This window comes from Lampris incognitus, chromosome 7 (assembly GCF_029633865.1).
Source record: "Lampris incognitus isolate fLamInc1 chromosome 7, fLamInc1.hap2, whole genome shotgun sequence".
In the NCBI taxonomy this organism is placed as follows: domain Eukaryota; kingdom Metazoa; phylum Chordata; class Actinopteri; order Lampriformes; family Lampridae; genus Lampris; species Lampris incognitus.
Genome location: NC_079217.1, coordinates 9,637,962 through 9,652,252, shown reverse-complemented (window position 1 = coordinate 9,652,252; position 14,291 = coordinate 9,637,962). Strand labels below are relative to the sequence as shown.

At 51.6% G+C, this 14,291-nt stretch overlaps 1 protein-coding gene across 1 annotated transcript in view; it reads left to right on the top strand.

Annotated features, from left to right (window-relative positions):
- galnt17 (polypeptide N-acetylgalactosaminyltransferase 17) overlaps window positions 1-14,291 on the top strand; it is a 40,754-nt gene that overhangs the window by 4,158 nt on the left and 22,305 nt on the right. Inside the window, exon 3 of the mRNA XM_056283725.1 lies at window positions 2,720-2,886. Within this exon, the coding sequence (XP_056139700.1) occupies window positions 2,720-2,886 (167 nt within the window). The remainder of the gene's footprint in view (window positions 1-2,719; window positions 2,887-14,291) is intronic.

Sequence of the window (14,291 nt, the reverse complement as noted above, 5' to 3'; positions counted from 1 at the left end):
AGGGGGGGTGGAGCAGCGACCGGGACGGCGCGGAAGAGTGGGGTAATTAGCCGAGTACAATTGGGGAGAAAAGGGGGGGGGGCAAAAAAAATCACTGATAAGTTGTAGAAACCTGTAGAAACAAAGAACCCTTTACTGGATGTGGGCCGCCTTTTGCAGTGTTATAACTCATACCATCTGTACCGGGGTGATATGAGGCGCCTCTGCGCGCACTTTCTTCTTCTATCTCTTTCTTCTTGGCTATTGAACCCCGAGGACACATGCACTACACGTATTGTGAACAACATGTCTCAGAGTGAGTTTGTTTATCAGCGTTGTGTTGCTCTTGCGTGTTGGTTTGTATTTCATATATGCGTGCATGGCTTTGGATGCAATATATAACGACGACACACTCCAACCCGCGCATGTGCAGATGAGCCCCGCACACTCTTCTAAAGCAAGAGCTCATTTCCGCCCTGGATGAGCAAATGAGCAGCAGTTCCTGATTTGCAAGGCGGCAAAATCCCTCCAACCCCCCTCCACCCCCCCACCCCCCCGTCACCAGCGGCTTGGCTTCCGGCGGGAGGAAGCCGAACTGCAGCTCGCTGGTCTTGTTTCTCGAGGGGGGGGGGGTTGTGCTGCGGGGATGAAAGCTGTCCGCGAGGCCTGTTGGGGTGTGACGGCTTCAGGGTTTAGCTGCAGAATGTGAGCTGGCGTCTGAGACGGGTCTTCCGTTTACAGCGAGGGTCTTTTTGATAACGGGGAGCCGAGGAGCAGGAAATGAGGCTAGCTACGGAAACATCAGACGTTGCAGCCGCTCACGTCATTCTGGGGAGGCGCGGCTTTTTGTCAGGATGGACAGCAACTGTTCACGTCACGTGACATTTGCTCCTGCACACCTGCTTTCTGTTCCTTCTGGGAAATTGGTGGAAAAGGGGGTTAACGGGCGTCCGGGTGGCGTAGCGGTCTGTTCCGTTGCCTAGCAACACGGGGATTGCCGGTTCGAATCCTCGTGTTACTTCCGGCTTGGTCGGACGTCCCTACAGACACAATTGGCGGTGTTTGCGGGTGGGAAGCCGGATGTGGGTATGTGTCCTGGTCGCTGCACTAGCGCCTCCTCTGGTCGGTCGGGGGCGCCTGTTCGAGGGGCGGGGGACTGGGGGGGGGGTAGCGTGATCCTCCCACGTGCTACGTCCCCCTGGTGAAACTCCTCACTGTCAGGTGAAAAGAAGCGGCTGGCGACTCCACATGTATCGGAGGCGGCACGTGGTAGTCTGCAGCCCTCCCCGGTCGTACCCGGCTGGGGAGAAAAAGGAGGGAATCCAAAACAAAAGCAGCGGTTAGCAAACGTCATTTTATATTTGTGTGTCCCTACACGGCGCGGCACCTTAAAGAACCGTGCTGCGGCGATAACAACTGCAGCGGCAGCAGGGGTACGCGAAGCGCCGTTGACCTGAAACGACCCCACTTGAATCCTTCCGGATGTGGTGAGCAGCCGTGGTGGTGGTGTTTAGAGACGAACCGGAATAAAGAACAGAGGAGAGAGGAGGCTTCACAGCAACACGTCTCATCTTCCCTAGCAGTTGTCGTGCTCACTGGTTCTCCTCCTGGGGATCAAGATCCTCCACAAGGTCATGGGGCCGGCCTTTATGCGGTTGCAAGATGATTCCTGATGTGAGAAAAGTATTTCTTAAATAATTTATACATTTACTAGTGTGGCGATATCTTCGGGAGGGATGCCTCCCCCCCCCCGGTGAGGGATGCCTCCCCCCCCCCGGTGAGGGATGCCCCCCCCCCCGGTGAGGGATGCTTCTCCCCCCGGTGAGGGGGTGAATATTTTAGCCCTAGGGGGTCTTCTAATTGTGAATTAAGCCAAAAGAGTGTGGAAACGGGAGATAAGCGATCACGGCTCATCCTCCGAGTTCATCACAGTACACGCGTCAGCTGGAGCCAGGGGGTCGCCAGGTGGTCGCCGGGGGGTCGCCAGGGGGTCGCCAGGGGGTCGCCAGGTGGTCGCCGGGGGGTCGCCGGGGCCGTACTGCGCCGTCGCCTGTCGGGTCTTAGGCGTGTAAACTCTGCATGTCCTCCCTGTGCTCCCAGCTGGGCATCCGGGTAGCGTAGCGGTCCATTCCATTGCCTGCCAACACGGGGATCGCCGGTTCGAACCCCAGTGTTTACACGCCCCGTTTCCGCCGAGCTGTTTTGGGGAGCAAACATCGTACGTTTCCCCCCGGAGATGAGACGAGTGGAATCTGGCGAACAGAAGTCAACCGGGGGAAGTTGACAGATAAGGAAATGGAGCCGCGTACTTTGAACTCTTCCCAGTTCGTCACCCCCGCGCCTCATTAGAGCGCGAGCCCGTTGAGACAAAGGCGCGGGTAAAAATAGGGCCGCTATCTGCAGCAGACAGGCTGCGAACATGGCAGTTTAGAAAGAGAGCGGCGTCGTGACTGCGGCCCGACAAGAGCAGGACGGGGCTCCGGGTTCGCCCGTCAGCCTCGCTGAGCACGATGCCGGCGGCCTGGTCTCTACGAGGACGTGTGGGGCGTGTGAGACGCAGAACGCGGGTTTGACAGCCAGGCAGCTGGACGACTTGGCGCGTGAGGGGCTTCATCCGGCCACGTCGCTGGTGTTGTGCAACGCGCCGTGGGCGCCGCGGGGCTTTAAGGTCCTGCTAATGACCACGGGGTTGTTTGCTCCGCTGAACGCACGTCTGTGTCTTTTTTCTTCTTCTGTGCAGATGCAGGAAGGTCAGCCACCCGAGGGACCTTCCTCAGATCTCCCTCATCTTCATCTTCGTCAACGAGGCGCTGTCCGTGATCCTCCGCTCGGTGCACTCGGCTGTCAATCACACACCGGCTCACCTGCTCAAAGAGATCATCCTGGTGGACGACAACAGCGATGACGGTCAGTCGGATGTCAGGCCTTCCTCTTCCTCCGAAACGCCGATGAGGAGGGTGAATGTGTCGTTTCCCTCGTTGATTTGGGTCATTTGTGGTGCTGTTAACCTACAGATAAGAGCCAGGCAGACTGAAAAACCTGCAGGGCAGCTGGCTCTCTGTATACTCATGGCTAGACCTAATACATACTTCAGGGATAACCCACTCTAAGGTGTGCCTGAAAGGATTTTAACACACGGGCGTCCGGGTAGCATAGCGGTCTATTCCGTTACCCACCAACACGGGGATCGCCGGTTTGAATCCCTGTGTTACCTCTGGCTTGGTCGGGCCTCCCTACAGACACAATTGGCCATGTCTGTTGGTGGTAAGCCGGATGTGGGTACGTGTCCTGGTCGCTGCACTAGCGCCTCCTCTGGTCAGTCAGGGTGCCTGTTCAGGGGGGAGGGGGAACTGGGGGGAATAGCGTGATCCTCCCACGCGCTACGTCCCCCTGGCGAAACTCCTCACTGTCAGGTGAGAAGAAGCGGCTGGCGACCCCACATGTATCAGAGGAGGCATGTGGTGGTCTGCAGCCCTCCCCGGATCGGCAGAGGGGGTGGAGCAGCGACCGGGATAATTGGGGTAATTGGCCAGGTACAACTGGGAAGGAAAAGGAGGGGGGGTAAAAAAAAAAAAGATCTCAACACAATCCAAAATGATCACTTCCCATCCATTATCCAAACCAGGTCTCCTGCTGGAGCCGATCCCAGCGGTCGCGGGGCGGCAGGCGGGGAGACACCCTGGACAGGCCGCCAGGCCGTCACAGGGCATGACCACCTACCAAAGAAAGTATTCACTTGTCTTTTTTTGTTTATCCCTTCGTACTCAGGATTAAAAGGTTATGAAGGGAGAGTTAGCCGCTAAGCTAAAGCTTTGAGCGGTCACCGGGCTTGCTAATGAGTCAGTGTGTTGCTTCGGCTACATAGTATCAACTATGCAGCCGGCGTATGAATATTAACTTCTCTATGACCCGGGTATGCAGACTACTAACGGAGGAAGTTGTAAGTCAGTGGTTTTCAGACGGTATCCCTGAGGACCCCACGCTCGAGTTTTAGGCACTTTTCAGACTCTGGCTGGCAGAGGGCACGCTATATTTAATCATAATCTGTCACAGGGACACACAGAGGGGGCTGTAAAAATACCGTCCTGCTCAGTTTTTACCCATCATGTTTGTTTTCATCTTACCCATCTTGTATTTTGTGTTGTGTTTGTGTGTGTGTGTCTATTACAATATCACAAAAGGCTCAACAAAAAAATGTTAAGTCATGGAAAGATTAAGAAAAATGGCAATTTATTCCTACTGGAAGCTCACATAGACCGCAAGATAGTTACCCACCATGTCGGCTGTGTTTTGGTAATGCTTTAATGCTTTAAGAGAAGAGAGGCTATTCGTCCTACAGCTACACTCTAGAACACACACACACACACACACACACACACACACACACACACACACACACACACACACACACACACACACACACACACATGCAGGGAGTGATGGCTGAAGAAATGTTCCTTCCGCATTTTTCCCATCCTGCTGTCCTTCCTCCAGGGGCAGCCAGGAGCAGTGGGCAGCCCTTTCCTTCATTGCCCCGGGTCCAATTCCGGGTGGACATCCATGTCATGGTCAGGGACAGGACAGGAGAGTTTTCTGCGTGTTTTTTTGTTGTTGTTTTTTTAGTCGGGGTTCTTCCCCCCCTCCCTTTTCCCTCCACAATTGTATCCAGCCAATTACCCTATTTTCCGTGCTCCACCCCCTCTGCTGATCTGGAGAGGGCTGCAGACTACCACATGCCTCTTCCGATACAGGTGGAGTCACCAGCTGCCTCTTTTTACCTGACAGTGAGGAGTTTCACCAGGAGGACGCAGCGCATAGGAGGATCACGCTATTCCCCCCCAGTCCCCCCTCCCCCCTGAACAGGCGCCCTGACCAACCAGAGGAGGCGCTAGTGCAGCGACCAGGGCACGTACCCACATCTGGCAAGCCGGCCAAGCCGGAGGTAACGCTGGGATTCGAACCAGCGATCCCCGTGTTGGTAGGCAATGGAATAGACCGCTACGCTACCCGGAGGCCCAGTTGGGATCTTTTTGAGGTTGTAGGAAACCCGTGTGAGCAGGGGGAGAACATGCAGAGTACACAGAAAGGCCCCTACTGTAGAGATAACCCACCTGAGCACAGGGAGGACATGCAGAGTTTACACAGAAAGGCTCCTACTGTAGAGATAACCCACCTGAGCACAGGGAGGACATGCAGAGTTTACACAGAAAGGCCCCTACTGTAGAGATAACCCACCTGAGCACAGGGAGGACATGCAGAGTACACACAGAAAGGCCCCTACTGTAGAGATAACCCACCTGAGCACAGGGAGGACATGCAGAGTTTACACAGAAAGGTTCCTACTGTAGAGATAACCCACCTGAGCACAGGGAGGACATGCAGAGTACACACAGAAAGGCCCCTACTGTAGAGATAACCCACCTGAGCACAGGGAGGACATGCAGAGTTTACACAGAAAGGCCCCTACTGTAGGTAGAGATAACCCACCTGAGCACAGGGAGGACATGCAGAGTACACAGAAAGGCCCCTACTGTAGAGATAACCCACCTGAGCACAGGGAGGACATGCAGAGTACACACAGAAAGGCTCCTACTGTAGAGATAACCCACCTGAGCACAGGGAGAACATGCAGAGTACACAGAAAGGCTCCTACTGTAGAGATAACCCACCTGAGCACAGGGAGGACATGCAGAGTACACAGAAAGGCCCCTACTGTAGAGATAACCCACCTGAGCACAGGGAGAACATGCAGAGTTTACACAGAAAGGTTCCTACTGTAGAGATAACCCACCTGAGCACAGGGAGGACATGCAGAGTTTACACAGAAAGGCTCCTACTGTAGAGATAACCCACCTGAGCACAGGGAGGACATGCAGAGTACACAGAAAGGCCCCTACTGTAGAGACAACCCACCTGAGCACAGGGAGGACATGCAGAGTTTACACAGAAAGGCCCCTACTGTAGAGATAACCCACCTGAGCACAGGGAGGACATGCAGAGTACACACAGAAAGGCTCCTACTGTAGAGATAACCCACCTGAGCACAGGGAGGACATGCAGAGTACACAGAAAGGCGCCTACTGTAGAGATAACCCACCTGAGCACAGGGAGGACATGCAGAGTTTACACAGAAAGGCCCCTACTGTAGAGATAACCCACCTGAGCACAGGGAGGACATGCAGAGTACACACAGAAAGGCCCCTACTGTAGAGATAACCCACCTGAGCACAGGGAGGACATGCAGAGTACACACAGAAAGGCCCCTACTGTAGAGATAACCCACCTGAGCACAGGGAGGACATGCAGAGTTTACACAGAAAGGCCCCTACTGTAGAGATAACCCACCTGAGCACAGGGAGGACATGCAGAGTACACACAGAAAGGCTCCTACTGTAGAGATAACCCACCTGAGCACAGGGAGGACATGCAGAGTTTACACAGAAAGGTTCCTACTGTAGAGATAACCCACCTGAGCACAGGGAGGACATGCAGAGTTTACACAGAAAGGTTCCTACTGTAGAGATAACCCACCTGAGCACAGGGAGGACATGCAGAGTTTACACAGAAAGGCCCCTACTGTAGAGATAACCCACCTGAGCACAGGGAGGACATGCAGAGTACACACAGAAAGGCGCCTACTGTAGAGATAACCCACCTGAGCACAGGGAGGACATGCAGAGTTTACACAGAAAGGCTCCTACTGTAGAGATAACCCACCTGAGCACAGGGAGGACATGCAGAGTTTACACAGAAAGGCTCCTACTGTAGAGATAACCCACCTGAGCACAGGGAGGACATGCAGAGTACACACAGAAAGGCTCCTACTGTAGAGATAACCCACCTGAGCACAGGGAGGACATGCAGAGTTTACACAGAAAGGCCCCTACTGTAGAGATAACCCACCTGAGCACAGGGAGGACATGCAGAGTACACAGAAAGGCTCCTACTGTAGAGATAACCCACCTGAGCACAGGGAGGACATGCAGAGTACACACAGAAAGGCTCCTACTGTAGAGATAACCCACCTGAGCACAGGGAGGACATGCAGAGTTTACACAGAAAGGTTCCTACTGTAGAGATAACCCACCTGAGCACAGGGAGGACATGCAGAGTTTACACAGAAAGGCTCCTACTGTAGAGATAACCCACCTGAGCACAGGGAGGACATGCAGAGTACACAGAAAGGCCCCTACTGTAGAGATAACCCACCTTAGCACAGGGAGGACATGCAGAGTACACAGAAAGGCCCCTACTGTAGAGATAACCCACCTGAGCACAGGGAGGACATGCAGAGTACACACAGAAAGGCCCCTACTGTGGAGATAACCCACCTGAGCACAGGGAGGACATGCAGAGTTTACACAGAAAGGTTCCTACTGTAGAGATAACCCACCTGAGCACAGGGAGGACATGCAGAGTTTACACAGAAAGGCCCCTACTGTAGGTAGAGATAACCCACCTGAGCACAGGGAGGACATGCAGAGTACACAGAAAGGCTCCTACTGTAGAGATAACCCACCTGAGCACAGGGAGGACATGCAGAGTTTACACAGAAAGGCCCCTACTGTAGAGATAACCCACCTGAGCACAGGGAGGACATGCAGAGTACACACAGAAAGGCCCCTACTGTAGAGATAACCCACCTGAGCACAGGGAGGACATGCAGAGTACACACAGAAAGGCCCCTACTGTGGAGATAACCCACCTGAGCACAGGGAGGACATGCAGAGTTTACACAGAAAGGTTCCTACTGTAGAGATAACCCACCTGAGCACAGGGAGGACATGCAGAGTTTACACAGAAAGGTTCCTACTGTAGAGATAACCCACCTGAGCACAGGGAGGACATGCAGAGTTTACACAGAAAGGTTCCTACTGTAGAGATAACCCACCTGAGCACAGGGAGGACATGCAGAGTTTACACGCACAGCAGCCCCCCTGCATACCAGCAGGCCTGGGGAGAACATGCAAACTCCCCCAGTGCCACCGCCGCCCCAGGCAGGAGACGAACCCGTGACCTTCTTGCTGTGAGGCAGCAGTGCAAGCACTGTGCCACTTGTATTAGCTGTACAAGTGTTGTATGATACAGTATATTATATCTGCATACATTTCACAGTATTCACGCCACTCCAGTGTATTTGCACCCTAAGTAAGGGACAGGTCAGAGTTTTGTCCAAAAGCCAACGAAGCAGAACCCTTCTGTTGATGCCATCAAAATGACGGATGGCCTTAGGAATTGTCCATCAACACTTTCAGTAAAATGACAGAAAGTTCAAGGTTAACGCAACCGGCGTTGGCTCAACAGGTAATTATAATGAATTACTTGGCAGTATAGAAAACCAGCAGTAGTAGGTTTTCCTGAGGACCAGAGCCCTGGTAGAAGCCACATATTTGCTCATTATTTGATATATTTAAATGAGAGATGACCAAAATCTCCGGATGTCTGAGCTCCTCTCCCTAGCTCGGACATCCGGAGGGAGCTCGGAGTAGAGCCGCTGCCCCTTTGCGTCGAAAGGAGCCAGTTGAGGTGGTTCGGGCATCTGATCAGGATGCCTCCTGGGTGCCTTCCTTTGGAGGTTTACCGGGCACGGCCAACTGGGAGGAGACCCCGGGGTAGACCCAGAACTGGCTGGAGGGACTACGTGTCCAATCTGGCCTGGGAACGCCTTGGGATCCCCCAGGAGGAGCTGGAGGGCGTTGCTGGGGAGAGGGACGTCTGGAGTGCCCTAATTAGCTTGCTGCCACCGCGGTCCTACCCCGGAGAGGTGGCTGAAGAGTCTGTGAAAGTTTTGCTATTCAGATAAGACAAGACAAGACAAGATAAGATAAGATGTATTCTAATATTTGAATAATTTAAATGTATCCTCTGCCGTTAACACATCCCAACACACACACACACACACACACACACACACACACACACACAGTGGAAGCAGTGGGCAGCCGTGTAGCTAGGAGTAGCGGGCAGCCGCCAACACTTAGCTTTTGTGTTTTACTGGTCTTGCACATTTATGATTTATGTCTACAGTTGTGATGCATCTTATATTCATTCTTCGTGATCAATATTCATGCAGGGCACATGCAACTAAATTACGACATTGCACAAATAGCTTTGAAAACACAAACCTTTTGCCATCCTATAAATATTTGATCGCCATACATGCAAGCGCACAAAACCATTATGTGTTTTGAACGGACCCACGAGATGTGAGGTAGAAATCCTCGCGCCGCACTCCAGAGCGAGCAAAGACACAACAATGTGCGAGATAGACGACAAGCTAACGCCCTGACCCAACGTACTAACTTATCGCTGAACACAGAGGAGGACGTGTGTCCAGGGTCTACTGTCCTGTGTAGGAGAGGACACATCATTTATTTAAGCAGACAAACTCGCTGTTATGGACTGGAGGCTGGAGTGAAGGCAAGCCGCTGAGGTTGCTCAGAGGGCCGACTCCCGTCATCCATGTGACACAAAAGACTCTCGTCTACTGAAGGCGACCTCTGGTGTGTGCTGTAACACAGCTAAATATATAACCCCCCCCACACACACACACACAGGATTTTCGTGTGGTTTGTCGACTGGGATGTATTTCACGCGGCGGTCGTTGGACACGTGGCCGGTCCCTGTCAATATGACAACCTGCCTCTACGGCGAAGGCCGGGTCCGGCGCCACGATCGAGGCCCGGCGCTCATGTGGATGAACGATGGTGTGGAGGGCAGGAGGGCGGAGTCATAACCGTATATCAAGAGTAGACTCCGACCCCCTGACTTCTTCTATTTGTATAGTGAGAGAGAGAGAGCGAGACAGAGAGGGAGAGAGAGAGAGCGAGAGAGAGAGAGAGAGAGAGAGAGAGAGAGGGAGAGAGAGAGGGGGAGAGAGAATCCTGCCCAGTGTCCTGTAATGTTCTCGCTCTGCAGCGAGTTACACTACTACACCCAAGGCAACACAAATACAACCAGCCGAGGCAGTGTGGTTGTTTAAGTGTTTGAATTTAATCATGTGAAATGTGTGCATTTGTTTGACTTGTGTGTGCATTTTGCAATTTTTGTGTGTGCTTTTCTTTTCTTTGCTTGTATTGTATGTTTACATTGCTATTTATCAATGTTTCTGGTTGTGTGTGTGTTAGTTTGCGCGTGTGTGTGTGTGCTCCTGGTGTTAGTTTGATAATAAATAACAATAATAACACATTTTCTCCCTAATTGTATCCGGCCAATTACCCCACTCTTCGGAGCCGTCCCGGTCGCTGCTCCACCCCCTCTGTTGATCCGGGGAGGGCTGCAGACTACCACATGCCTCCTCCCATACATGTGGAGTCACCAGCCGCTTCTTTTCACCTGACAGTGAGGAGTTTCACCTGGGGGACATAGTGTGTGGGAGGATCCCGCTGTCCCCCCGAACAGGTGCCCCGACTAACCACAGGAGGCGCTAGTGCAGCGACCAGGACACATACCCACATCCAGCTTCCCACCCACAGACACGGCCAATTGTGTCTATAGGGACGTCCGACCAAGCCGGAGGTAACACGGGGATTCAAACCGCCAATCCCCATGTTGGTTGGCAACAGAATAGACCACCACGCCACCCAGACACCCCATAATAACACATTTTATTTATAGAATACTTTTCAGAGTACTCAAATACGCTTTACATAAGTTAAAATGAACATAAAAGCAACACACCAAAAACACAAAACACACAACAATCACACATTAAAATCAATTCTGAAAAGGTGAGTTTTGATGATTAGTGATTTGAAAGTAGACTAATCGGTGCAGTCTCTGATGTATTTGGGGAGGGGGATCCAGAGGGAGTGGGCAGCTGTGGAGAAGGCTCTGTCGCCCCAGGTCCGGTGCGTGGTCCTGTGTGGTGGAGACAGGATGTTGACATTGGAGAAGCAAAGGCTGTATGGTAGTGGAGCAGGTTGGTGAGGCAAGTGGGGGCCTGGCTATGGAGGACTTTGTGAGTGAGGAGAAGGACTTTGAATTGGATCTGTTGTGGGACAGGGAGCCATTGGAGGTTCTGGAAGACAGGGGTGATGTGGTCGTGGGAGCGGACGTGGGTGAGCAGGCGAGCAGCAGTGTTCTGGATGTACTGGAGTTTGTTTAGGACTTTGGACGATGAGCCGTCAAAGAATGCTGTAGCAGTAGTCAGTTCTGGATGTGATGGATCAAAGTTTTGGCAGCAGAGAAGGGGAGTGATGGGCGGAGACGAGCTATATTTTTAGGTGGAAAAAGGCAGTGTTGGTGATTTGATTGAAGTGGTGTTCAAAGGAGAGTTTGCTGTTGAAAATGATTCCAAGGTTGTGGATGTGTGGGGAGGGAGGCAAAGTGGTGTTATCGATGGTGAGGCAGACGTGAATGGTTTTGGTTAGTGATTTGGTACTGATGATGATCATGTCAGATTTATCGCAATCTAGTTTGAGAAAGTTGGCTTGCATCCATGATTTATTTTCAGTGAGGCCAGAAAAGAGGTCAGAGTGGAGTGAGTTGCTGTAGTGATAGATTTAGTGGCGCTGTAGAGCTGGACATCATCGGCATAGCAGTGGAATTGGAGACCATGAACACATATATGATGTTACCAAGGGGGGGCATGTAAAGGATGAACAGGACAGGACCAAGCACTGAACCCTGGGGGATGCCTTGGGACAGAGGAGTGTGAAGAAGATGCAGTTGTGGATGCTAATGAACTGTTGTTTGTTTGTGAGATATGACTTTAGCCAGCAGAGGGCAGTACCGGTGACGTTGAGGGAAGAGTCAAGGCAGGAGAGAATAATGGTGTGGTTTATGGTGTCGAAAGCTGCAGCGGGGAGGAGAAGGATGAGAATGGTGAAATGGCCGTAGTCTGAGGAGAGGAGGTTGTTGGTGACTTTAAGGAGGACCGTTTCTGTGCTGTGCTATGAGCAGAAACCAGATGAAATGGTTCGAACAGGTCGTTGGAGCTGAGGTGAGCTTTGAGTTGGGAGGCATCAACACATTCCAGTATTTTTGAAAGAAAGGGGGAGATTAGAGATGGACCAGAAATTGGTCATGATATCACGGTTTAGTCCAGGTTTTTTGAGGATGGGGGCGATAGCAGTCAGTTTCAATATATGGGGGACTGAACCAGAGCTGAAAGAGGCATTAATGATTTCGGTGAAGATAGCTGGGAGATGGCCCTTAACAAAAATGGATGGATGTGAACCAGAAAACAAGTGGAGCTTCTCATTCCTACTGTAAGGTTGGAAAGCTTCATTTGGGACACAGGGAAGAACTCAGACAAAGGGTTGAGTGGTGGTGGTGGGGGGGGGGTGGAGAGGGCAGGGGAGGTGGTCAGATTGCTGTAGATGGTCAATTTTAGTTTGGAAAAATGAAATGAAAGGTGTGAAGGAATTTGAGGTATTGTCACGGGGTTTGAGATGTTTGTTTATTGTGGAAAAGAGCCTTGGGGTTGGTGGCGTGTATGAGGTGTGAGTAGCAGCTGGGCTGGGCTGGGCTGTGATGGGAGCTTTGTATTATATTGTTGATGGTAGCCTTTGTAGGCCTGGAGATGCACTGTTAAAAGCAGTTTTCTTGGTGAGTCTTTTGAGCGGGCTCTTATGAGAATTCATTCGATGGAGTCCAGGAGTATACCAGGGGGCTGAGTATGTGAATGAGACTATTTTGGGTTTGATGGGGACCAGCTGATCGAGACAGGAGGAGAGTGTTTCATTATAATAATTGACAAGATTGGAGGGAATTATCAGACAGCGGGAGGAGGGGATGCAGATGTTTTACTGGCAAGACGGGCAGAAAGAGCAGAGGAGGAGATGGATTTGAGATTTCTGAAGGATATTTTGCATTTTACTTTTGGGGTGAAGATAGGGATGTCAGTGTTCATGGTGATGCCAGGTGATCAGGGATATGGAGGTCGAGGCTGGAGGGTCGATGTATTGTGAGACCAGTGGATCAGACCAAGTCCAGCATGTGACCATGGCTATGAGTAGGGAAGTTGACAGGTTGCGTGAAGTTGAAGCTTTGTAGCAGTTCCAGGAATTTTATGACAGATTTGTACTCGGTGTCATCAGTGTGGATCTTAAAATCACCCAGGAGGAGAACGGGAGGTGAAATGGCACCTAGCTGGGTCAGAAAACCAGAGAACTAAGAGAGAAATTAGGGGGTTGGCTCAGGGGTGGGGGTGGGGGGTAGCTAATGGCAGTGACCAAGGGAGTGGGACCAGAGTTTAAAGGCAAGGTGTTCGAGGAACCGTGATGGTATTTCAGATACAGTTGACCGATGATAGCCTCGTTAACAGAATCGAGATTTATCGTGTAGTGTTAAAAAAGATTTTACAGTCTCCTCAAGTCAGGTTTCTTTTGATGACGTCATCTGTTCACATGCTGGTACACAAGGAGATCGTTAATTACCTTGAAACACTGATTTGCATTTCCTTTTTTTTCTTTTTTTTTAGACTTTTTAAAAAAAACTGCTTAAAATGTTCCCTGCATTTGAATGGACAGAGGCATGAGAAATGAGGCATGGGGATTGTGTTTATCTGTTCGACTCTCTGAATTTGTCTTTGTGTGTTTGTGCAGGTATGTGTGTGTTTGTTTACCTTGCTGTCTATGAGTCTATTTATGAGACTGTGTGCGCACATGCATGTGTATCTGTATGTAAATGTGTGTGTGTGTGTGTGTGTGTGTTTGTGTGTGTAAGTGCGTGTGTGTGTGTGTGTGTGTGTGTGTGTGTGTGCAGGTTCGTGGGAAGATGTTTTAAGTAGGGGGCTGCAAACTAAAACGAAAAGAATCATGGCGAGCCGGCGTTCACACCGGCCAGAACGGATCAGAACTGACAACAGTGTAATGAGTCCCCCCCCCCCCCACACACACAAACACACACACACACATGTCCCAAGTGGTGACATCAGTCCCAGTCCAGTCACGGTCCTACAGTCAGTCAGTCAGTAAACGGTCTCCTACTTAGTCAGAGTCGAACCCCCAAAACAACAACACAATAATAACCACAACATAAACACCACATCATTAAAACACAATTTTAAATCTAACATGAACAGTCCCATCAGCCATTGCACTCCCGCAGCGCAGAACCGCCGGTCCAGGGGATGAGGGGCAGTAACAAAGAAAAGGAAAGTGCCCCGGGGGAATAAGAAAGGAGGGAGGTGGGCCGCTCCGGTGGCCGAGCGGCATAACCCGCCGTTCTTGCAACCCGCTCGTCACGTGGCTGGGAGGTTCGTATCCCAGACTCGCCGTAACCGGTCCCGGCCAGAGCATCCACGGGGTAAGGCATTCATTAGGCCACCCTTACCCGAGGGATAGTGGGTGTAGCTCGGTGTAGTG